General features: G+C 55.0%; 1 protein-coding gene across 21 annotated transcripts in view; it reads left to right on the plus strand.

Moving 5' to 3' along the window:
- SRCIN1 (SRC kinase signaling inhibitor 1) overlaps positions 1-25,128 on the plus strand; it is a 181,919-nt gene that overhangs the window by 96,983 nt on the left and 59,808 nt on the right. For 17 of the 21 annotated variants that reach the window (XM_030541435.1, XM_030541446.1, XM_030541434.1 and 14 more), the window contains one exon: positions 17,488-17,511. The exons of 1 other annotated variant lie outside the window; for it this stretch is intronic. In XM_030541435.1, the coding sequence (XP_030397295.1) occupies positions 17,488-17,511 (24 nt within the window). Of the gene's footprint in view, positions 1-5,537; positions 5,608-6,712; positions 6,783-17,487; positions 17,512-25,128 lie in introns of those variants that run through there. 3 more of the 21 variants (XM_030541451.1, XM_030541449.1, XM_030541448.1) reach the window with 3 other exon arrangements.

Here is a 25,128-nt window from a genome sequence, read left to right on the forward strand (position 1 = left end):
CACTTCCCACATGACGCCCTTGTACTGTGAACTGCCCATCAGCCAAATGGCCTTGCTTCAATCCGAGTGGGGTCAGAAAGTTACAAATGTGCATAATAGAAATAATTACCAATGAATTGCAATGGGTGACCCTTTCTCCTCTCCCCTGCTCGTGACTCCCAACCATCTGAATTGCTTTTAGAATGGGCTTGTCAGCTGAGATCTTGCCTGGCATGGGCCAGCTGGGAAAACACGGTTGTGCAAACGAATGATAAACCGCAGAAAACAGAGGATTACAAACATTCCCCAGACCGTTACCCTGTCAATAAAGCAGCAAGAAAGCCCTAAAGCTTCCCCTCTTCTGATGCCCTACAGGTTGCAGGCCACGGCATGGGCTTAAATACAGGAGGGTGGCTAGAGTAGAAATGTGCCTTTTTATAGACTAAATAAAAGTGTATAAAAGCCTGGGATTTAAGCTTGCCCAGTTTTGCTACAGAATAAAAAAGGCTGAGGCGGAGGGTTAGTATACTGGTAGTGTTCTGACAACAGCAGATTTTCAGCTGCCCAGAATAAATCCCACTTTAGAATAAATAAATATATATCAGTAACCGTGACCAAGCTAAAATATATATGTGAAAATCCAGGGCTCTTTCCTGACTCCTGGGCTTTCTGTCTTGCAAAAGGAACCCAGAGCTAGCCCTCCGCATGATTTGTTTGCTGCCACGCTTTTAGGGGCGCAGGGGCGGGGGTTCGAATTAAACTCTTTCCCATGCTAAAACTTTCAGGGTTTGCTTGGTCACTGCTGGCTGGAAAACAAAAGGATGGTCTTGTGGCGAAGGCAGGGGCTTGCATACGGACACTCTGGGTCTGATTGCTAGGCCACCTGGACAAGTTCCTGTGTCTCAGTTTCCCCATCTGTAGAATGGGGATAATGATTCTTCCCTCCCCTCCCAGGGCAGTTGTGAGGGCAGATTCCCTGAGGTTTATGAGATGTTCATATACTACAAAGGGGAGGGACATCTGCCTAGACCAGGGTTTTCAACCTTTTTTCATTTGCAGACCCTTACAAAATTTCGAATGGAGGTGCGGGCCCCTTAGCCGTGGTCTGCAGACCCCCAGCATTGCACGGACCACAGGTTGCAACCCACTGACTTTGATCATGAGCTTTCTGGAGCAGGGACCATCTGTCTGGTCTGTATATGTGCAGCACCTAGGCCATAACTAGGACTCCAGGGTGCTACGACAATACAGAGAGTCGACAATCATCATACAGCCCCCCCCCAGCCCCCATCCTGAGCCAGTGGGAGTTGAACTTTCAAGGTTTAAGTGTGTTTGCAAGTAGGGGGAAAGGAGACCACCTACTGCTAGTGTGTATGTGGGGGGAAGTACAGGAGAGACAAGGCCCCACAGAACACGCAGCCCCTGCTGCTCCCATAACTGTTAGCAATTTTTTGCATGAGCTATTTTTAATAGTACTTTGCCCTTCTTCATAAGATCTGTCATTTACGGAGCTCCTTGTGCTTTACGAACAGCCGTTCAGCCTCTGTTTTGTTCCCAGCTTGAGGTCAAGTGCTCGTAGCTCAGGAGAGAGTCAGGACTCTCCTGGGTTCTGCGCCTCGGTCTGTCATTTTGTTGCCTTATGCCTCAGTGTCCTCATCTGTAAAGTGCAGCCCCAAGCATGGAGACACTATTATTACTTAGTATTTGTGTTATTGTAGCCCCCAGTCATGGACACCAGTGTGCCAGGTGCTGTACAGTCCCAGGACACAAACACGGCCTCTGCCCCAAGGCGCTTACGAACTAAGGAAACGTCATGGAGTCAGCCCCCCCAAAGACACGTGATGACTAAAAATAATCAGTGATGCACTTTGTTTATTTGCCATGTGTGTCAAGCCATTGGGAGGGTCACACTTCCACACATTTCTCGAGCTGGTTAAAAAAACAGAAAAGCAAGCTGAGATTTTCACCTAATCCCAGTGACTCCAGTAGCTGGTGCTTTAAGAAAGGGAACGAGACTCGAGAGTTGGGCTCTGACTGAGCTCCCGGTTGGCTGTGGAGATAAATGCACCATTGGGTTGTAAAGCTTGGGAGATTCCTCCGGAGCACAGAGCTGGACGTGTGCAGAGAGAGGTCATTTCACATACAGCTGGCTGGGTCACCCTGATCACCACCGGGGTGTTACTGACTCTTAACCCCTAGGGGCTTCACTGCCTGCTCCCCGGGTACCTGGGCTCAGAGGGGCAGCATTGCACGGGGACAGTGAATTGGCGGAAGTGAACATTAGCTGCGCAGCCCTTTGAGGAGGCGTGGAAAGCGGGAAGAACTGCTGGGATCCTGAGAGGGTAATACAGCTGCCTACCCCACCTGCAGTTTCTCACCCTCTGGGGTATCCTCTTCCCCACTCCCAATATCATATGGCCAGTGTGTGTGCACCTTCCTGAGCTCTTACTATGGGGGTGCTGCCTGACCTCCCAGCACTGTGGGGTACCCGCCAACAGGAGGGACACTGACCCCTGCGCATCATCCCCTTCCCTGGGTGGTCCCTTCGTTGCTTCTCTGCTCCCTCTCTCCCCAGTCTCTTTTCCTTCCTCACTGACGTAGGGTCTCTGTCTGGCACTGCTGCATGGCACAGAGACACCAGGATCGCCCAGGATCTCATACACATGGCCCGTCGCCTCTCCTCCGTGACGTCCCTTCAGAACGCACGTCATGGTTCAGATGGAGGGTCCCCCGTCCGTCTGTAATCACAGCAGGCGTCTCCGGAGATACAGAGGCGAGGCGTAGGGTGCTCCTGAGAGGGCCAGGGCAGCCTAGGGTGACCAGATACCAAGCGTGAAAAATTGGGACAGGATGGGGAGTAATAGGTGCCTATCTAAGAAAAAGACCCAAATATCGGAATTGTCCCTATAAAATAGGGACATCTGGTCACCCTAAACAGCCCCACATGGGGCTGGGCTGAGGTTCATCCTTTGTGCCATCTTTTGGGCCATGTGCACCTCAAGCAGTGACAGCCTTGCTCGGGGAGGGGAAGAGCGTGGCAGCGGGAAGGGAACTGGGGCATTTGTGGAGGGAGTTGGTTGTGGAGTTAGTGGTCAACATTCGGAGACCTTGTCGGAGAGGGAGGCAACCCTAGAAATGAGCCCTGCTGTGCCAGCCCCAGGAGTCAGATCCAGCTCACTGTAGGGGGCCTGGTTGTGTGGGGTACAGCCCTGGAGACGGGCCCTGCTGTGTAGAACAGCTGGCCTGGGACTTGTCCATCTCCCGACCCTTCCGAAGGGATTGGACTGGTGTGAGACAGCCACTTGGACTCAGGCAATGCACTGGGTCCTGCTCCCAGGGCCACACACTTGCCCAAGGGGGTGGGACTGGTACCACTGGGACCCTGCACCTAGGGACACTTGGGCTTGGGGACTAGCAGGGCTGGTGAGACGTGGCACTCAGAGAGAACGGGAAAGAGGCAGAGCCCCAGCGAGGAGGCTGGCAGGCACCTTGCTCACAACTGTCTGTGCTCCAGGGTGGGCAGTTCCAAGCATGAGCAAAGATTTTGGGACGCGCAGAGCAGATTTCCGCCCCCTGCCAGGCTGGGCCGACCACCCGCAATGGAATACCCGGCTGCTAATAAGCATTCATTATCGGCGCATGCCAGGGGGCCGGGCCGAAGCATTTAACTCTAGTCTCTGTGGCTTGTGCTCTGAAGGCTCTTTTAAGATCTTGAAAGCACCAGCTTGGGGTTCTCCTGCATATTTTTTGCCCGCATTTGCATGGCTATCATGGTGCTTGCGCCTGCCTCCATCTGCTCCAGCATCTCTGTGTGTGTTCTGCATGCGTGCGTGCATGACCCGTTCGCGCAGACCCTTGCTTGGGATTCTGGGCAGGGTCTTTTAAAACCATCCCTCCTGGCACAGTCCTACCCCAAACAAGGTGAGCCCAAGTTCTGCAGTGACCCCGGCTGGCAGAGCTGCAAAAGTGATCATTTCCCCCCCAATGCCCTGCAGCAACGCATCTGGGGAAAGGGGGGCTGAGACGGGAGGGGGAACCAGCTACCCCATAGCCTGTGTTCTTATAGCATTCCCTACAGCGCCCCCTGCTGGGGAAGGCTGGGACTGGAGTAGCCAGGAGCTTCCCCCACAGCCACCGCTCCTGCACCCTCGCCTACAGCGCCTCCTGCTGGGAGAGGCTGGGATTGGGGTTGCCAGAACTCCCCCCATAGCCAGTGCTACTGCACCACCCCCTGCAGCGCCCCCTGCTGGGAGAGTCAGGCGCTCCCCCCCGCCCCTGCAGCGCCCCCTGCTGGGAGAGCCAGGCACTCCCCCCCCCCCGCCCCTGCAGCGCCCCCTGCTGGGAGAGCCAGGCGCTCCCCCCCCGCCCCTGCAGCGCCCCCTGCTGGGAGAGCCAGGCGCTCTCCCCCCACCTGCACCATCCCCTGCAGAGCCCCCTGCTGGGAGAGCCAGGCACTCCCCCCCCCGCCCCTGCAGCGCCCCCTGCTGGGAGAGTCAGGCGCTCCCCCCCGCCCCTGCAGCGCCCCCTGCTGGGAGAGCCAGGCACTCCCCCCACCTGCACCATCCCCTGCAGAGCCCCCTGCTGGGAGAGCCAGGCACTCCCCCCCCCCGCCCTTGCAGCGCCCCCTGCTGGGAGAGCCAGGTGCTCCCCTCCCCCCCGCCCCTGCAGCGCCCCCTGCTGGGAGAGCCAGGCGCTCCCCCCCCCCGCCCCTGCAGCGCCCCCTGCTGGGAGAGCCAGGCGCTCTCCCCCCACCTGCACCATCCCCTGCAGCGCCCCCTGCTGGGAGAGTCAGGTGCTCCCCTCCCCCCCGCCCCTGCAGCGCCCCCTGCTGGGAGAGTCAGGCGCTCCCCCCCGCCCCTGCAGCGCCCCCTGCTGGGAGAGCCAGGCACTCCCCCCACCTGCACCATCCCCTGCAGAGCCCCCTGCTGGGAGAGCCAGGCACTCCCCCCCCCCGCCCTTGCAGCGCCCCCTGCTGGGAGAGCCAGGTGCTCCCCTCCCCCCCGCCCCTGCAGCGCCCCCTGCTGGGAGAGCCAGGCGCTCCCCCCCCCGCCCCTGCAGCGCCCCCTGCTGGGAGAGCCAGGCGCTCTCCCCCCACCTGCACCATCCCCTGCAGCGCCCCCTGCTGGGAGAGTCAGGTGCTCCCCTCCCCCCCGCCCCTGCAGCGCCCCCTGCTGGGAGAGCCAGGCGCTCCCCCCCGCCCCTGCAGCGCCCCCTGCTGGGAGAGCCAGGCGCTCCCCCCGCCTGTCCCACCCCGGCCAGGCTTTGCCCCCGCCCCCTGGAGGCTGGGCGGGCAGGGCAGGGCCGGGGGCTGCGGCTGGCTGCCCCCGCTGGGGAGGGAGGGGGCGGGGGAGGCGGCTGCGGAGAGACAGGTGGAGTCCCGGTTGCCATAGCGACCGTGCCCTTATAAGGGAAGCCGCCCGGCCGCCTCGCGCGGCAAAGGTCGGCGGGCGCGGGCTGCCGCGGATGGAGCCGGGCGCTGCGGAGCAGCCCGTGCACCCGGCGGGAGCGGGGAGTGCGGCCCCGGGGCCTCCCCTCTGCGCGCCCCGTGCGCCGCCGGGGGAGCCGATGGATTTATAGACACTGCAGCTCGCTCTGCGCGGCGCCGGCTGGACGGCGGCGGGGGGCCAGGTAAGGAGCCCGGCGGCTTCCACCGGCGCTGCCGCCCGCCCGAGCGGGGCTGGGGGGTCCCGCTCTGTCCCTGCGCGCGGCTGGGTCCGCTCTTTGCAGCGCGGTGGGGGGGCAGGCGAGGAACGGGGGTTCCCTCCCCACCCCTTGAAGATCAGTCTCCTCTGGGGGGGCTGCTCCCGGCTCCCCAGTCTGGGGTCGGATCCCAGCTGCCCTGGCCGGCCGGCCTGCCTCCCCCCGCAGACATGCGGCGCTTTGAGCTCTGCAGAGGGGTCAGTGCTGGGGGCAGGCGGCTGGGGAGTCCTTTCCGCCTGCTGTTCATTAGTGCTGCAGCTCAGTGGTGGGCGATGGGCTCCCATCTTCCCCCCCCCGGCCCCATCCCTTTTTAGAGCGAGAACCAGGCTTCAGGCAATTGGGGTGTCCTGGGGGGGGTAAGTGGGGCAATTTGCCCCAGGCTCTGGGCCCCACAAGAATATAGTATTGCAACTTATTTTTATGGAAGGAGCCCCTGAAATTGCTTTGCCCCAGGCCCCCTGAATCCTCTGGGTGGCCCTGGTCCTGAGACCCTGCAAGGTCCATGGTGTCGAGTCCCCCACTCCTGCTCGGTCTGGCTTCAGAAGCCACCCACCTCCATTCGGCCATCTCTTCCGCCTGTCTGCCCCCCAGCTCCCTTCCGCTCTATCCTTCTTTGGCAGCTGGGATTGCTGGAGTTTAACAGGTTCCTGGGGGGCGGGAAGGGGGAATAAAGTTGAGGGAGGCCAGAGCAGGCAGTCACTGTCCTGCAGATTGGGCTCCCTCAAACTTGCCTGGTCTGTTGGCAGTTTCAGTAGGAGGCTGGCCTGCCATTAGGTCCCCCACGAGGTGCACAACCTGTGCCCACGCTGAGCTCTGGATTGGCCATCAGGAGCCAGGTAGATTGAGAGCCAGGGATCTCATAAAATACCATCAGTTTCACGGCACCCGGGGACGCCAGCAAGTCTCCTCTCTGTCCTCTTGCTCTGAATTCACTGGACTGGAAAAGCTGCCGAGTTAACAACCGACCTAAACTCTGACCCTTGTTAATGCAGGCAGCTCTGCTGGGATGAACCAGGCATGCAAAAAGCCATCTGTAGCATTGGCATGAGACTGGCATCCATCTTGTGGCACCCTGCAAACGCAAGCCGGCGATGTCCTGACCTGTGAGCTGCTCTGTACAATCAAGGGATGGTGGGGGATGGTTGCTATCGCCTCATGATACTGTATTCCCAACCTCGGTTCAGGCCTGATTGAGAGGGGCACTTGGGGATCTCCGTGTGAGACCCCCAGGAAGCTGAGGCTTGGCACGGTGTTTGTATTTTTGACATGAAAAGCAGAGCCGTGCTCCCTTCGCCCCCTCTCCTCCTGGAAATCCGTGCTTCCCTTTGTCGCAAACAATCCTGATCGGATGTACAAGTTTAGTGGCAATGGTGCCCTGCTGTAGAAGCAAATCCTGCTCAGTGGGACTTGCAGAAGCATAAAAGGGACAAGAATCGAGGTGTTATTTCCCTTCCCAGGGGCCTCCATCCTATTGCTCCTTGGAGGTGGAACAATGGGCCATCACTATCTGCTGTAGTGTGGAAGGAGCGTGCGGGGTGTCAGGAGGGCTTGTGTGCATCAGGATCCCTGGAAGTGCAATGCTCTCTGGCTGTATTGATCATTCCCACAGCGTGCAATTCCAGGCTGATTAAAAAAGCCACAGCCCAGAGTTCAGATGGGAATGAGGTCATCGGGAGTTGAGGGTCATGTGTCACCCTGTTTCTCACTGGATTTTGTGTGCGCAGGGTAGCGGTGTGGGAGTAACAATTTTAAGTGAAGTGGATAGTAAATGTGGTTCCATTAGTGAAACTGATCGCAGCCCAGGAGAGGGCATTACTGAGCGGGTGGGATTAATCTGCCAGGGAGACACTGAACAAATCCCCATTAGGAATGATATCAGACTTCATTCCAGTGACAGGCAGGAGGCATCTGGCGCATTCTTGGTAGCGATAGCCAGGGTCAGCCATTCGTGAGGACGGCTTTCACTTGGCGCTTTTGAAAATTTTGTTAACAGATTTAACGGGAGGATTATGTCCACACTCCATCAGGGCTCTAAGTCTGGAGGGTGTGCATGCATGTGTGGCACTGGTGCTCCTGCCCTGAACACATACCACACACAAGGACATATGTATGCAGGCACACACAACACACATTCTGGCTCTGTCTATGCTGAAAGTTTCCAAGCCTTGCTAACACAGTGTCTGTTTGTGGGGTTACCAGCACAAGGTATTTGCTAAATGAGCATGCTGTCTGGTGCTCTGATGGCAGTTAGACCAGGGGATACAGCGTTAAAATTCCTTGCAACAGGCAGTGACCATCAGGTTCCCACCCACAGGTTCAGCTCCCCCATTAGCAATGCAGGAAACTCCTTTGAATGGGGCAGTCTCTAGGAACGGTGCTAGCAACCAGTGTGTTTAAATAGGGCTGCACCTAGGATGATTTCTCGGATCAGTGGAAATGGTTTTTCTCCTCCCCCCAGCATAGGAACTCCTGTCCTAATAGCACAGTATGGGGACTCTGAAAAAGGGGGCAGGTCTCTTGCATGGCTGGGTCACAGGCACAATATAATCCCTGACCTCCTTCAGGAAAACCTGCTAGTGCTAAGGATGGGTCTTAAAACACAGCTGTGGTTAGAATCATAGATGTCAGAGGTGAGAGAGACCGAACAGACCAGCCAGCCCACTTTCTACCAGTGCAAGGGAATCCCAAGTGATTTGGGCTTCTTACCCCTGTTCCCCACTCTAGTAAGTGTTCCTGGCAAAAGGCGTTGGGCGTCCTCCAAGGGCACTTGGGAGAAACAGGCTGAATCTCTCTCTTAAGCAAGTGGACATCAAATCAAGGGTGGCCCTTGCCATGCGTGGGTTTGTGGGCAAGTGGGGGTGAGGCACATGAGTCATTGCAGCCTCTTGCAAGCAACCAAGTTCTGCCTTGTCCTTGTCAATCTCCCTTGTGTTCAACCAGCTGCATTTTGCAGTTGTCATAGCTGCGCTGCAGTTTGATCTGCCCGGCTACTTCCTGGTTTCCCTACCCAGCCAGAGGCAGCTCAGCTGACCTGCCCTACCCACTGCAGGTGGAGAGGTAGTCCTGCAGGAGCCGATTCACTGATCCTTGCGCAGTGGTTTGGCCGAGTGTGAAGTGAATGTAGTAGGCTCCCCGGTTTACACTGCTTTGCACTGGTGTATCTGGGCGCCCCACTGCCTGCAGGGTATTGAGGAATCCTCGCCCTTGGAACCAGAAGAAGCCCCTGCTCGAGGAAGTGAGTGTGTTTAAAGTCATATGGATGGTGAGGTGGTCACATTCTTGGGTGGGGAGGGAGGGAAAATAAGCCGTGCCATGGACAATTGACCCTTGGCTTATGTGGCCTGGCCTAATGGCCCTCACTGCTTAATCTACCCAAGCATCAGAGGAATATAGGGTTATCCCAATTGCACCAGGTAACCAGTCGATCAGGTCCAATATTTGTCAATTTCCAAAGCTCCTTGCCAAAGACTCATTGGAACACTCGGACTCCGGTGCAGCCCCTGTGTTTATCATGATGATTCCTCACAAATGCGCACCAGGGGATTGACAGAACAGGTGGACGCGACCCTTGCCCCAGGGAGCTCTGCCCTACCAGTGCACCATCTGCAGCCTCTGGGAGGAGCAGATGAGGACGGCGAAGATGACTGAGGTCAGGTGGCAGAGTTGGGGCAGTGCAGTTCCATGGTTATTCAGCTCAGGTTGTGATGGGCTGTGCAGTGATTTGGGGGCAGGTGGGGGGTCTGTTTTTGCAAGCAAATACATTTGTTGACTTGCTTCATATGGGCATCGTGGTAGAAGCAGGGCTTGACTAAAGCTGGGGTAGTTGCTTTGTGCCTACAGATGGGATTTTCAGCAGCACTTATGTATTTCAGGAGCACAAGCCACATTGAGTGTCAAGGGCACCTGTGCTCCTAAGTCACTTAGGTGCTATTGGACACCTCCAGCTAAACTCTACTGGGAATTTCAGCTGCTGAATGAGGAGCTGTAGGATTTATAGTGACAGCTGGAGAGGGGTGTCTAGGATGTAGGTGGGCAGAGAATGATAGACCTGTTGGGTTTTTTGTTTTTGTTTGTTTGTTTTTTCCAATAGCCCATTGTGGTTTGGTTCGGTTCAGGGTCTGTCCAGTGCCCTGGCTGGAGCATAAATATTCCACTCTAAGTTGCGCGTGGAGGGTGCCTCCTACAACTTAAAAACGAGTTAATTAAAAAAACCAACCCCAGCCAGCTGACCATGTCCCTTCTGTTAGGGAAATGTGCCATGGTGTGTCTTAGCCAGAACGAGAGATGCACTCTCCTGCCCTGTTTATCATTAACAGAATCATACTAAAATTGCAAACCACGGGGATCCTGCTGTGGTCAGCCCAGTGACTCACTCAGATTTCATTTCCCTCCTGTTTTTACCCTGGGACAATTGCTAGGACTGGATTTTTGTGTGTCTCTCTCCCTTTTCTACAAACGGTTTTAGCTGCATCCCCTGACCCCCTCCTCCTCGTGTGTGTGGGTGGCTGTGGGGTGAGGGATTGAGCTCCTACTTAGTCTGTCATTTTACAGCCTTGTGGACATGAATTTCATTGTAATTATAATTTCTGCCTGTGTAATATTTCATACCTTCTGCATCACTCTGTCTGCAGTGAGCTGCCTGTTTCATCCGTTTGTAACAAGCCTGCCTTTCAGATCCTCACACCATTATCTGCCTTGGCTTTTGAAGAGCCAGAGATGTTAATTTTACCTTTCCTCTCCCTCCTGGCCTCCTCCCCTCTGCAAAATCCGTCATCCTAGCCAGCTGCAGCGTTATTTGCTCCTGGGCGGGGGTTGGGGCGTTCATAGAGTTCTGCCGGGTGCTATCGCATTCCCCAGCCAGCGCGACTGAGTCATGGCTTTGGTGGAGCCGTGCAGAGGGAGCTCTTCTACCCGGAGTTGGCTGCTTTCCTGGGCTAGGACAATGGGCGCTTTTGTTGACCTTTTAGCCCTGATGCTCTTTCTGAAGACTCTCCCCTTCATGTTAGTTAAGAGCAGAGCCCAGATAAATAAATACCTGCCATAGGGACACCGGGCCATTGCCCCGGGAAGGCGACAGAAAACCGATCCGATGGCAGAATGGATCAGGCAAAAACCTAACTCGTGCTGTGAGACGAGGTGTGTGAGGCGATCTCGTTTATCAGCCCAGCTTCTGTGGGTGAGAGGGCCGAGCTTACACAGGCTGTTCGGGGCTGGGAGAAGTACTCCCAGGGACAGAGTGTTTAGCCCAAGCAGTTAGTTCATGTTCTAAGGGACCATCCATGCTAACAGCTCTGCAGCCATAGGACAAAAAGGGGGTTTAGTGGGTTACAGATGGTTGTAATAAGCCATAAATCCAGTGTTTCTGTTCAGCCTCTGATTTTTAGTGTCTAGTAGAGTAATGAATTTAAGCTCCCCGGCTCGTCCTTTGGACGTGTGGCATGGCTGTCCTTCGAGGCTGAGGAGTGATCGTGCGGACGTGGCTGGCATCACTTTGGGGGAAGCACTTGCCCCAGGAGACAGGGTGTTCTTGTCTCTGATCATCGTGCTGTGTGAACCGTAGCGCCAGGGGCCCTAGAAATGCCTAGGGAGCTGGACAGAGCCCTCTGAAATGAATACATTTAAATAGCGACAGTCCATTCAATCCACTTGGCCCTGGTGAAAGGAACCCAACTGACCATCCTGGAGGTTTCTGTTTCTCCCCAGGCCAGGTGCAGCCTGGGCCCCTCCCAACCACCCCATCAACCTGCTCCAGTTCTGACCTGGAGGGCCGAGCTCCATTGCCAAACCCAGTCCTGCTGCCAGCCAAGGGACCAGTTGTGCCAGGGTTGCTGGAGTGAGACATGACAAGCTCATTTCATGCAGGACACCAGTTGGCAAGGACTCTGGCTGCATTTGAACCAGTGACTTAGAGTCCAAAGGCCCTTGTTGAACAGGTTTAGATTCTCCATTTGGCCAGGGTTCCTTTCTTTCCTGCCATCCTTTCATTCTCTTTACTTTTATTCTCCCCCACACCCGGTATTTTATTTTTTATATTTGTCCCTGCACAAACTCCGTCTTTTCCCATCCAGCCTCCATGTGTTGTCTCCAAGGTATTCCTTTCAAGCAGCCAGGGTCCGCTTATCCCAACACGCTGCTTTCGGGTTTCTGGGGCTTTGCTCCCTCCATGCGAAAGTAAACTCACCCTCCAGGAATGAAGCGCGTACCTGGAACTCAGAGAGAACTGGCCAAGATCCCAAAGTGCTCAGCTGCAGAGGCGACTGGGCTGGAAGGAGGGGAGTGACAAGACATTGAGGCCGTATTGGCACGGACTCTGTCACGTTAACTAGATCAAATGATTTCCGAGGTGTTCTTGACTCAGGCTTGCTCTCCTGCCATTTGGGATGCTGACCTGATCGCTGCTGGTTTAATGTGGAGTGACTGTGTATGGTGGGGAGGGGATTTATGGAGCCTGCATGCGATAAGCTTGTCCACTCATGCTAAAACAATAAATAAAATGTAAACCCAGGCCCGGCAGGGAGATAGGATCAGTAATATGAGGGGCTGAGGAAAATTACTGAGGCTCTTCCACTGCAAAATAACAAGGCTGCAGAAGAAAAGGCATTGCATCAGCGCTTCACCCATCCTCTCTGCTGCCAACCTGACCCTTCCAGACAGGGTCACGGCTGGCTCTCCCGGAATCTGAACGTTCCAGCCAGCTCAGGATCATCCCCTTAACCCCCCCATCCAATCACCGAGCACAGCATGGGCGGCAGGTGAACCCCCATTTGGGGAGTCCTGGCCCTGCCCCCTGCCAGAGCCCTGAGTCTGTTTCCCTTCCCCCTTCCCTCATGGCTGAAAGAGTCCCTGCTGGCTTCAGAGAAAGAGGCGCCTCGGACGGAGCGTGGGCGGGACCCCAGCCTGGGGAGGCTTAGCCTCTCCTGGCCCACGATACCTGCTGCCCATGGAGCACAGAGGCATTTCATTACCCCACGTCATGGTCTCCTCCCTGAAAGTGGGCACGTCAGAGGTTTGCCGGGCTAATGGTGGGGAGGTGCAGTGGAGAGGGCACAAGACTGGGGTTTAGGAAACTTTGGTTCTTGCCACTTGACTCACTGTGTGACTGTAGGCAAGTCACTGCCCCTTTTTGTGCCTCAGTTTACCCATCTGTAAAACCCAGGCTAGCTAGTGGTTCCAATCTCCCTCTGCAGTGAGTTTTGACGTGTGGATGAAAAGCGCTTGGTATTATCTCCAAAATTTTAGGGGCTTTTACTGATGGTTGGCTCTGGGGTGACAAATTGGGAGGCTGAGGCCACCACCTCTTATGCCTCTAGAGGTTCTGATATGCTGCCCATGGCTGGGAGATCCCAGTGACCCCATGTTGTAGAGACCCACTGTGACGGATCAAAACAGGAAGGAATGGGAGGTGGGGGGGTGGAGGCATGTGGTCCCTTGGATGGCCAGTTAACATCACCCAGACTCTGCCAGGGCTGTTCTCCCGCTGCACCCACCTGGCTGGGGCTAAGTGCTGAATTCAGCCTGTAGCTTCAAAACTGAGCTGAATGAAGCAACCAGTTGAGGGACCAACCAAACTACTTGTTAAATGGACTTGGGCCTTGTGATGAAGGTAGAGCCAGATCATGCTCATCTGTTGGAGGTTAGTTTCGGGTGATTCAGAGATGCTTGCTTTAATAAGGGAGGACTCTGGGACACACTTCACTCTGTAAGGCAGATACCACAGTATCCAGCAGCCCGGATCTGAATCCCCTGATGCTGAGGGTGGCCGAGCATGTCCTAAAAATTGCTTCCGAGTGCGGCCTGATTTGAAACGTGTTTTAAAATTCTTGAATGGCATGTTGATCCCCACCTGTGATCAGGTACCTGCTACCATCCTGAGCTGCCTATATGGAGGAGACATGCTCTTAAATTTGCACTGGTGTCAGAGCATTGATGTAAGTGTGTGGATGTGGGATAACTACCCCCAGTGCAAAAGCCTAGGAGAGCTAGATACATGCACAAGTGGGTTCCAGGATAAGTCACTGTGGTGCAAACCTCATGCTACACTGGTGCATCACATCTGCGCTGGGGGGGTTTCACTGCTCTGCAGGGAACCCCAGGACAGACAGGGCTGTACACTGTGGAATGTTGGCGGTGTCTTTCCAGTTCTCTCCCCTCTCCGGGTAGTCCCAGCACAGACTTTGTGTTAATTAGTAGGTTTGGAGGATAAAAAAAAACATTTTGTAAGTTTCAGGCTCCTGGTGTTTGGGAAAAGCTTCGCAGGGTAGCTTTGGTTCCTGCTGCTGGTCGATCTAATAGTTCCTGGTAATCAGGACTACTGGGTTCTACTTCTGGTTTGCCTCTGAGCCAGAGTGCAACATTGAAAAAGACTTCTGTGACTCAGGTCTTATCTGCATGAGAAAGCTGCACCCATCTAACTAAAATCTGATTTAGTTCAGCTGGTGCAAAGCCTCATTTAGGTTAAGACGGGCTTGTGTCAGTAAGGAGCTGACTGAAGCTACGCTGCTACAAGTGACTCTTAAGCTGAAATAAGTCCGTGCAGGGTTTTAAGTCAATTTGACTAAACTGATTTGTAAAGACACCTTTAGTTCAGCTGTTGCTAATTTGTGTGTAGACCAAGCCTCAGTTTCCACATCAGTAAAATGGGGACAATACACCTGGTACCTAACGTACCCAGGCTCTGTTTGCAGAAGGCTTTGAGACCCTTGGAGAAACACTCTCAATATAGGCACAAAGTGTTCTACTTTCTCTGTATCCCTAGATCCTGCTGGTGGGAGAGTTTAATCAGCTGTCAACATTTCCAGGGCTTAAGGGCCAGTGAAATATCAGCAAGGGTCCTGCCTTTTAGAAGGGGAAGCATCTTACCTCTTAGGGTACCTCTATGCTGCAGTAGAAGTTCTGCAGCATGGCTGTGGCTGGCCCAGTCCAGCTGACTCTGGCTCTGCGGGGCTCTTTGCTAAAGAATCCAGTGTAGACATTTGGGCTTGGGCTAGCGCCCGGGCTCTGAAACCTGTGATCCGGGCTCCGAGAGTCGGTGCTGCAGGATTTTTATTGCAGGGTAGACATACCCTTAGCTGCACCAGCATAGATGTGTAGAAATGAGGGGCTGGAAGGGACCTGGAGAAGCCTTCAAGCCCTCTGGAAAGCCTGGGGGTGATGGGCAGTCTGGGAGAAGAGAGTGGGGAGAGGCAGGGAGAAAAGGGAAGAGAGCCAGGACCATTTGCCTGCTGATGTGCCCTCCCCACTGGAGCTGCTGTGTCAATGGGGTGAAAGCCATGAGGCCCTTGGGTCAAAATCCTGGAGTCTTCCCCTCCTGCAGGGCGATTTCCATAGATTGTCCCTGTAAAGAGAGTCTCTTCCCTCCCCCACAGGACAGGTGGCTTTTCCAGGCTCCAGGAATGCAGAAACTCCTTTGTTCTGCAGGGGGTTTGTTTGCCTGGAGTTAGCTTGGAGGCAGTCCTGGATTGGCGCTTATGGCCCCAGTCTGGGCTGTATTGACACTTATGGCACTGGCCAGTTACCGTCCCTAGACCCAGCCCTAGGGTTGCAGGAAGTCTTTTTTGATGCCTGTATCAAGCATGTCCACTCTCACTCCGTGGAGGGGTGTGTGTGAGCAGTGTTCTAATGATTTCTATCTGTATTTTCGGTTACCGGGTTTTGTTAGTTTCCCACTGGACTCGTATTGTCCTCTAGGAGCGAACGGGCCTCAGATACCCCCTGCACAGGCCGTGCCAAATCTGAGCCACACCAGTACCTCAATGAGCTGCAGGCTGGGCAAGCGAGTGCACCCCAGTGTGTTTGTGTCCCAGTGGGCTGCCCTTATCTGGATTTCACCCCTGCTCCTGGGGCTAGCTCCAACCATGCGTGCGTTGGAGCCGATCATCTCCTCTGCTTCCTGAGAGCGAAGTCACACTATCAGCATCATGCGGTGTCTTTTTTCGTGCTGGTATCTCTGCTAGCAAGGGCCTTGGGGGCATAGAGGGATGATCACTTCCTGGCCCTTAATCTCCTTAGTTAAAGATCAGGAACCAGGTTCCCCTTGGGCACCTATCGCTGCCGGGCTCTGCAGCTGGAAAGCACACGCTGGGGTTGTGGTATATGGGGCTGGCATGCTGGAGAATGCCAGGGAATTCTTAACTCTACCCTGTCCTGCTTCCGCTGCCAGACTGTACGGACAGCAGGGGATGAGCATTTAGCCTGTTGCTTTGCTCCGGACTGGGCCCATGTGACGAAGGCAGCCTTGGCCAAACCCTAACGCAGAGCCCGGGGGCCTTGGGTACTCCCCCTTCCTCCTCTCTGCTGCCCTTTCCTGTGCTAGCTCAGTGGGCACTGGGTTCCAGATCTCCTGTGGGGACAAATCCAGGCTAACCAATAAGAGCGTTCAAGGGAGGTTTAAAACCATCTACTCTCCCCTCCTTAGTCGTCAGCTGACCTCCTATAAATAAGGCCCCACTTCATTCACAATATTGTGGTCACCGCAAAATTTGGCTTCCGCCGCAGTTTTGCTTTTAACTCTCATTTTTGCACAGTCCACAGTTTTGCACACATTTTGCATGTGCAATTGGTATTGCACTAACGGTCAGTGCCTGTAAAAGGTAAATGGCTGAAATGACCCGACTTGATTTCTACAGCAGTTAAGACTTTGTCTTCTGAGTTTTGTACTGTACCACTCACTCTTTTTTTAACTGCTGTAATATAGTTGCAGCAAAATGTCTGGTTATCAGGAAAAAAAAAAACATTTGGAGGCATAACAATACTTGTGTGTTTATATCCTTCCAGCAAATTTTTCTTATATGAATAAGTCTTCTCTGATTTACCACTATTAACGGTCCATTATTACTTTTCCACGATTTTCCATGTCTTGTCCGCATCTCAGCTGCAAGTATTTGAAGCTCACCCTGCAATTCAGCTAGGGCCTTATCTTCAAGGACATGTCTGCACTGGTGCTGGAAATTACCCGTCCAGTTCCAGTGTAGACATAATGCTAGGGAAGGATCCCATGGCTTCTGGTTTGCTTGGCTCTCCAGGAACTTGTGTGCTATAATTGAAGGCCAGCTCCTGTCGTTCGCCAGAGCACGTCGGCTCGATGCCAGCGATGCTTCTAGCCTTGCAAACGGTCTAAAGGAGAACCAACTACTTCTGCTCTGGTCCCTGCTCTCAGGATCAGCCCTGCAGGAGTTGCTGGGGACAGAAGGATGCATGGGGGCCGGAGGGAATCCCTGTAAAAGAAAACTTCCCTGGAGAGAGACCGGCCCAGCAGGGAAGCTGGCCAAGGAGGGCAGTGCCAGTAGCCTTTAGAACAGGGTTTCTCGAACAGGGGTCCCGGCTTATGTAGGGAAAGCCCCTGGCGGGCTGATGTGTTTACCTGCCCCATCTGCAGGTCTGGCTGATAGTGGCTCCCACTGGCTGTGGATTGCTGTTGCGGGCCAATGAGAGCTGCTGGAAGGGGTGGCCAGTAAGAAACCCTGCTTTAGAAATATCTGGCATGAACTTTGTGGGTCATCCTACTATCCAGGCCTGGCATCACAATGCCCCCTCCATTCTTCTGTTTGACTTCTAACCTGCATCAAACCCTCGTGTGTGTTTGTCCCCTCTCACCTGGCTGCATGTTCCCCTGGTCCCCCAACTCCCGTGCCCCCACCCCCCTCCAAGAGGCAATAGCAGCATGATGCTAAACAAACACGAGGGCGGGGACTTTAAGCAGAAACGAAACCAAGCTTCATCTCCCAGTTTAAAGTCAACTGGTCTCCAGACAGCATCTTAATGGTATTTTTGTTTTGTTTTGTGTTTTTTGTTTTGTTTTTGTTTTGTTAGCAACCCAACTACTGGAGCTTTAAGGTCAGTATTTCTGAATTTTTTCCCCCACGCTTCTGTTTAAAATGCATGCGCTTTTTCACCCTTTCTCCATCTCTGTGTGCGCAAGTGGGGAGTGGGAGTCAGGGATCTCTCATGTTCAGCTAGTTCTGGGGTGTGATTCAGGAGCGGTTGATGCTCATGAGAAGGATACATCTGCTATTGCCAGGTTCTACAGGATGGGCTCTTGTGTGTCTGAGTCGCCTGTGGATCTGTTACACCCCCTTAAATCAAAGCACCGCAGTCCGTGTCTGCTCTGGGTTTATACCGTGTAGCAGAGAGCAGAATCCTGACTCCTTGACTCTGGGAAAAGAGCAGCAAGTGGAGACAGAGGTTCAGGCCATTCCGCGTAGGCTCAGGAATAGAGTTCAAATTCCTCACCCAGGTGCCTAGGTTAAGGTCCTAGATGGGCAGAGGATAATTCTGATCCGCAGCCCGTTCCTAGTCAGTCCACAGGCTGGAGGATTCCAAATACAATCCCTCCCTCCCCTCTGATCTGCTTGTCACCATTTTCACCACTCGCCACCCGCACGTGCAGCCTGCTAAGCGCTGATCTGCACTCGGATTGCACTTTTACACCGCACCGATCGGCTTCATTTGTTGCTGCTTGTGCACAAGCATATTGTGTTCCAGCGGGGTGAGGGAAGGGAGACCTTTTTAAATCCCCTCTCCCACCCTCAAATGATTTGTGTGTGGCTGGGGGTGGGGTGGCTCAAACCCATGTCTGAGCCTGGGTTTACGGTGCAGTAGAGACATAGCTTGAATGAGCTGTTGAAGGGCCCCATCCTCTGGCAGGGTCGGACCCATGTTATGCAACTAGCACCTGGTTTGTAACAGACTTGGAAAGAATATTAATAAAACCAGCCTCGAAGGACATTCGAGTTCGCAGCTAGGAAAAGTCTCTTTGGCTCCTCTGCTGCACTGTGGTGCCATGGGGGCCTTGAGTGCTGGGAGTTGTGTGAAGCGTCCGGTTGTGAGCTGCCACACCAGGACATAGGCAAGGCTGGTCAGCCCTCTGGGAAGCCGGCAATCCGGGTTAGGGTTTAATATCTCGTCTGGTGCGTGTCAAAGCCCTGATGTGACCAGTTCTAGGCGCTGTGGGATGGCAAATGTAGCATATTGGAACAGACCATCCTAGGATCCTGCAGTGCCCCATCCCTGACACTTCAGAGGAAGGTAATAATAATAATGCACCTGACCAGGAGGATGGTGCTGCACGTGGGAGGGGAGAGACGAATTCTTTCCTGGCCCTTCTAGCCGCCCAACCAATACCCTGAAGCATGAGACTGGAGTCCCTTTAGCGGAGATAACTAGGAACGTTGAGAGGCAACTTGGCCTACTGGTTGAAGCAAGGCTCTGGGCATCAACTAGCTTGCTTGGGTGTGGCTTGTCTCTGCTCTACGCCTCTGTTTCCACCTCGGTAAAGCAGGGAGAACACCTGCCTCCCTTCTGCATGGTGTTTGAGCTCCCCAGCTGGGGCTGTCTACGTAAAGCTGCCCGTGGTGCTGTGTAAATGCTTGGGCTGGTGGTGTTTAGATCATGAGTTGACTAGAATCTTATCCGCTCCCTGCTTGCGTCTCCCCACTGGCTCCTCATCTCTTGTCACGTAACGGTCACACCCCTTATCCTGTGCTAAGGCTCTGCAGAACTCTCAGAAACCTCCCCTCATGGTGACTCATACAGCGACCTCGAAGGGAGCAACAGGGGAGCCGCACGGACTCCCACTTCAACTGGCCTCATGGGCAGCACCTCGCCAGAGCTCCAGGGAAGAGAAGGGCCTTGGTGGTGGTGTATTGCCTGTAGCTGGGCCCCGGCACCGGTGCAGGGGAAGTACCACCAGTGTGACTCTGAGCCAGGCAGACTGAGCTAAGCTAGGGATGGGCAGTGCTGTTGCTCTGGGTCTCTGCCTGAGGCCGATCAGGCTCTTCTCCCTCTCTTGAAATCGCTGCTCCCCCACATCCCAGGGATCTTACAGGCTGGTGTGGAATGGGGGGTGGGGGGCAGGTGGAACATGAGCAGCAGCGGGGATGTGATGTGGGGTGGAAACTCTTCAAGGTTATTCAGACCGTTCTTCTCAAAGGAGCTCAGAAACCCGTGGGCTCTGGTGCCACAGCCCTCGCTGGAAACCTCCCAGGCAAGGTAACGGATGACGCCAGCGTTAAGGGCACAGTAGGAAGCCTGAGGAACAGGCAGCGACAGGAGATCCCACCTCCCATAACCAATTCTGCCTCCAGGCTTCACCCACAGCTTCTGGGTCTCCAACCAGCCTGGAGTTCCAGCTCTCGGCTGGTCGCTCAAGGCTGGTTTGGTTAAGGTGGTTTAGAGCAGAAGGTGGGAATATTTCAAGGTCGGGAATGTTGTTTGCTCAAATCACGGAGCAATAGAAATGGTGATAGTCCCTATTCCCCTCTGAGGAGTGACTCCTGCTTCTTACCCTCCGCAGGAGAGGAAGGGGCAGGTTGCTGCTCGGGCACTGGACTGGGAGTTCTGAGATCTGGGGCCGGTTCCAGACTCAGCAGATGGCCTAGGGTGAGTCACTCCGACTCCCTGTGGCTGCTTCCTCATCTGTAAAATGAGGCTAATGATACATGCTCTGCGGCAGGGGGTTAACTCATGATGGTCTGTAAAGGACTCTGGCATCCTTGGACCGAGGGCAAAGTCTTTATTTATTGTATTGCTCTGGGCATGGTCACCCTTAAACCACAGATCCAGCATCCCAACAGGCCCCTCCTGGCAGGGCCGAGGACCCTGACTTCCCCACTCCTCACTGGCAGCAGCTGGGCCAGCCTTTGCCCCGTTGTTGTGCAGTGCACAGTTGGCCCGTTTCACAGAATCTTTCCTCCTACCACCTTGCCTGATGCACTGTGTTGGCTGAGCGAAGCCGCGGCTGCCTGCCAAGGTCAGCGGCGTTGTCGGGAGGTCTCAGTGTGCTGTCTCGGCACGGGTGTGGCACGGTCTGTGCAGTGGGGGGTGCCTGTTTCTGGAGGACAGCCTGGGTCTTTGGGGCTGGTGGGGGATGTTCCCTCTCAGTTCTGGCTGGGAAGGAGAGATTTGTGGCATGGCCTAGCAGTGGCCCTGGCTGGATCTCCTAAGGGAGGCTGTGACCCACACCACCTATGGGAAAGAGTATGACGGGTTAAATCACACTCTGCCATGCAAGGGATGGTCCCCAGCTCTCTGACCTCACTACTCAGAGGGGCAGAAGCAATGGGGGCTCAGCCGGGGGGAGCTGCTCCATCTGCCTAGAAAAGGATCTCAAAGAGCAGAGGCAAGGGGCTTCTCCTGCAGTTCCTGGGGATTTTCAAGCTGCCTGCTTTTTCCCCCTGGCCTGCAAGAGACCTTTTGCACCCCTGAGCTTGCATAAATGTAGAGCTCACCAGGGCCCAGCCAGCTGAGATCTGGCGTGCCACAGACCCTCTGTCTCTAGCCTGTTGAAGGAGGAGGATGCAGTGGGCATGGGGGCCATATAGGTGCTTACATAGCCAAGGAGGCCTCCTGCTGACATGCCCGCTCCTGCCCAGCATGGGGTCTATGCCAAGGACCTGTCCCCCACCATCTTAATGCCAGGCTGTGTAGGGTTGAGCCACCCCAGCTCATCACACGTATGACTCATCCCATCAGTCAGGCTGCCCATCAATCCAACCTCTCTCCACGGCTGTTGTCACGGAGCTTCTGGTCTCCTTGTCCCACTGCATATTTCCGAGTCCCTCATCCAGCCAGCCTGGCAACCAGTGACCTTTTGGTTACCTAGCAACCGCAGCCCAGGCAACAAGGATGGGGTAAGCAGAGACATCTGCCAGGGCCCTTAGCTCCTGTAATTTAGTTTGGAGAGTTTGATCCTCTCGAACTTTTCCCATCTCTCGGCCCAAGTTGCTCTGTAGGTCATCCTGCCTCCTCCAGGGTGTAGCTGGCAATGAGGCCGTCGGCAGGAGCGGAGAGCTCATCCCAGGATTGAGAACAGGGCTAGTGTGAATGAAGCTGGATCTCCAGCCTGGGAGGAGATCCCCCCCCCCCCCCCCCGGAGGACAGGGCATGAGCTTGGGGAAGCCTCTGCCCTCCCCCCATCCATGCCCTGGACTGCCAGGGGCTCAGGGTGTCTTTCACATAGAATCTGGGAGAATTTGGCTGGTGTGAAAGTCAGAGGTGGCTAATTTTTGGTTTAGAGCGAAGCAGGATGCAGGCAGCCTCTGTGCAGGCAACCTCCATCCTGCCCTGCTGCTCCTCCAATCCTGAGCATCTCATACACAGCTCTGCCAATGCCCATCAATCCTGATCCATAGCACCCAGTGTTCACTGCTCTCCACAGACATTACTGCCCCTCTAGCCTTCTCCTGCAACTATCCTGGGCAGAGACTGCTCTTAAAGTCAAATTGTCTTTGCGATGTGGACAAATTCCTACTAAGGAGAGGGATGAGACCTCCTAAAACTCATGTCACTTGGCCTGAACAGCAAGCAGAGAAAGGGCTCAGCACAGGTCCCTTTAGTCCTTCCAGGAAAACTCCTGTTGAGCCCCAGAACTTTTGGAAACGTCAGAAGAAGCAGAATAAAAGTTACTGAAACACCCTGTTGGAATGAGAAGGAGGAGAGAGACAGTGTGCATTGCTGCCCTATGCTGAGTGGAACTGGACTGTCTCAACCCTGTGTCATGAGCACTATACTGCTAGCTGCAAATGGAGATTCTCCCTTAGCTTAAATGGCAGGGCCCTGTGCTTGCTGGAGCAAGCTGGGTTCTGTCCCACATTCCAAATAGCCACAGCATGCAGCATAACTCCAGCTAGGAAGTCCTGTGTGGGCAGAGATTTGTTCATGGAGGGGAGGGGGATGGGACTCCTGGAAGCATTTCCCATTCCACTGGGGACTTGAGACGTTTGCCTAACCGATCCTAGACACAGCGGTGATATTTACGCGTTGGAGAAGGGCAAATACCAAGCAGGTTTAGCTCCTGTAATCCTGCCCCTCCTGCTCCCGAATGCAATAAATGTTCATTCCCATGCCCTCCTGCCAGCCTTTTGTCTCAGCTGTGCTGCTCAGGCCTTTGGGGAGACAGGCTTTTATTGCAGGACATTTGGGGGAGAGGTTTTATTATAAGAGGGTGAAGTTGTTTGGGTGCAGCTGTGTGACTTGCGCCCCATCTGCTGGCTTGCCCAGGGATGCTTGGGGGCAGGAGAAATTTCCCCCAGCGCTTGCCAGCCTGTCTGAGGGGGAGGGGCTCATGGCAATTTGGGGCTTTCCTGTGGGGGGAGGAATCCCTACCAAATAGGGCAGTAAGGCTGGTGCTATGGGTCTCCTGTCCAGGGCCCGACCTAGCACCAGAACAGAGGAAGCCCAGAGGGGATAGTCTATATGAGTGAGGGGGCCAACCCCCGGCCATGCCCCAGGAGTGGGTCTGTAAGTGCTCCCCAGCCGAAGTCAGGGGCTGCCTGCCCCCTCCCGACTTCTTCTCTGATTTCCAGGCATTCCCTGGTAGGCTGCAGTAATTTGCTGTGTGAGGCAGCATCACTGGAGAGCAGAGAGATTTAGTGAGGCCTCAGCTTAACCCAGTTGATGTAGGAACCTGCCAGGGTAAATGTCGACTGGACTGCGGAGGCAGCGGCAGCCGAGACTGAGAAGCCTGAGAGTGAGCTGCAGTCTCCTAGCATGCCTGGTGCTGGCTGCAGACGTGAGCGGCCTGGCCAAGTGCACTAGGCAATCCTACCGGGCTGGAAGCTATGCCAAGGGGAACATCCTGCCTGCCCCAGCCTTGCGGGATGAGCAGCCTGGGAATGGGGGATTCTCACAGCTGTCATCTTCACAGAAGAATCCGTGATTCTTGACAGCTCTGTCCCCTCCCTCCCCCAGGGATGAGGGTGTGGGGCTGGGGATCCCCCTGTTGGTATGTTGTGCAGTGGGATAGGAGCCCAGATTTGGGGTATCTCCACACACACCAACACACACCTCATAGTGCCAGGATCTTGTCATGCCCCTGGGCAGGTTAGGGGCCTGTGTCTGTTGGTATCTACTCCCAGTGAATGGGAATCCAGGTCTGTGACTTCCGCCCACCCCACCATGGGGGGCCAGGGTGTGTCCTGCTGCACATCGCCCATGAGGCCATCTCCCTGACCACTATGGAGAAGTTGCCAAGCCAGGCTCTGCTCCCTTGGGGACCCTGTTCCCCCTCATCTGGCTCATCCCCAGGGGTCAGGTGTGCAGGCCGGGGCATCTCCGCTCCCTGTTCATTCCCCGCAGAGGGCACTTGCTGGGCTCATGGGGCTTGAGCTGAGAGATGTCAGGAGCGAAGGGGAAGGCACCCCAATGAAAAGCTGCAGCAGCAGCAGAGGCTGTGCGGCTGGGGGCTCCCAGAGGGGACGTGTGCCCCTGGATTCAAGGGGAGGGAGTGAGTTGGGAGGAGCGGGGAGCTGTTGGTTTAGCAATTATCACTGTGATCTGAGGGTCCCCATCTCATCTCCAAGGCACGGCCAGGCCAGCTCATCTTCATCTTCCTTCTGCCTGTGCTTGGCACTGCTTCCCACTTGCCAGATCTGGACTGCGGTAGAGTCAGGAGAGACAGCTCTGCCCCGAGAACCCTCTTTGGGAATGGCCTTGCGATCGGGGGAGGGGGGAAGCACCAGTGGCTCCCTCTTCCAGTCCTTTAGCTGGAGAGGCTGCGTGGGGGTGTTGCCTCCCTCTCTGGTCCTGCTGCGGAATGGGGAGATGGCCATCGAACCCGAGTGAGTTTGTCAAACAGTTGCCTGGTGACTAAGGCTGGACCTGCTTAGGGGGCCATGTCGGTCTTGGGGTGGGGGCCCCTTTGCTGCTCTCTGATTAGAGAGGCCCCTGGTGGGCTTTTGAAGGGGAATCCCAAAGCATCCTCCCCTGGGAAGGGCAGATGCAAAGATGGTAGCCTGGGAGGCCTGGGGGCTGCAGTGCTGCAGGATTTGATCACATTGCCCTCACCAGCCTGCAGAGCAACCCCCTCCTGAGCAGGCAGGTTGCGATCCGTGGGGATGGAGCTGCTGCCCAGCCCAGAGCTGCCTGCCCGTGGCTGTGAAGAGACCATCACCAATATGCACTAAGGTGGCAGGAAACCAACTGCTGTCGATATTCATGAGGCTGCAGATAATCAAGGCTTTTAACTATTCAGCGAGTAGGCAGAGGAGTGAAGGGCTGCGGGTACCTGTCAGGAGGGGGATTGGTGCACAGAGGGGAGCTAGCAGCCCCCCATGCTACCTACTGAGAGGACTTAGAGGGCTCCGGTGGAGCAGGGAGACTGGGATATCCCAAGGCTGGGGTCAAGCTTCTCATTCTTTGGATCTCTCCTGCTTTCTCCTTTCTCTTTCGTTCTTTTTCTCTCTTTCTTGAGTTTGTCTTTATTTCATTTTCTCTCTTGCTTTTCTTTTTTCACTTTTTCTTGTTCTTTCTCTTTCCCTTTCATTCATTTTCTCTTTTCTTTCCTGTTCCCTTTCCCCCATCTCCTCTGCTGCAGAGCTGAGCAGCTTGCCTGTGCACTGGCAGTGCTACCAGTACCCTTGTTTCAGGGGTAACCTCTTTAACAAATACCTGGTGGGGCCCCTCCCCGGCTGGCAAGTCCCTGCCCAGTTCCCTCTCACAGCTGCCTCCCAGGGG

This window comes from Gopherus evgoodei, chromosome 23, assembly GCF_007399415.2.
Source record: "Gopherus evgoodei ecotype Sinaloan lineage chromosome 23, rGopEvg1_v1.p, whole genome shotgun sequence".
NCBI lineage: Eukaryota > Metazoa > Chordata > Testudines > Testudinidae > Gopherus > Gopherus evgoodei.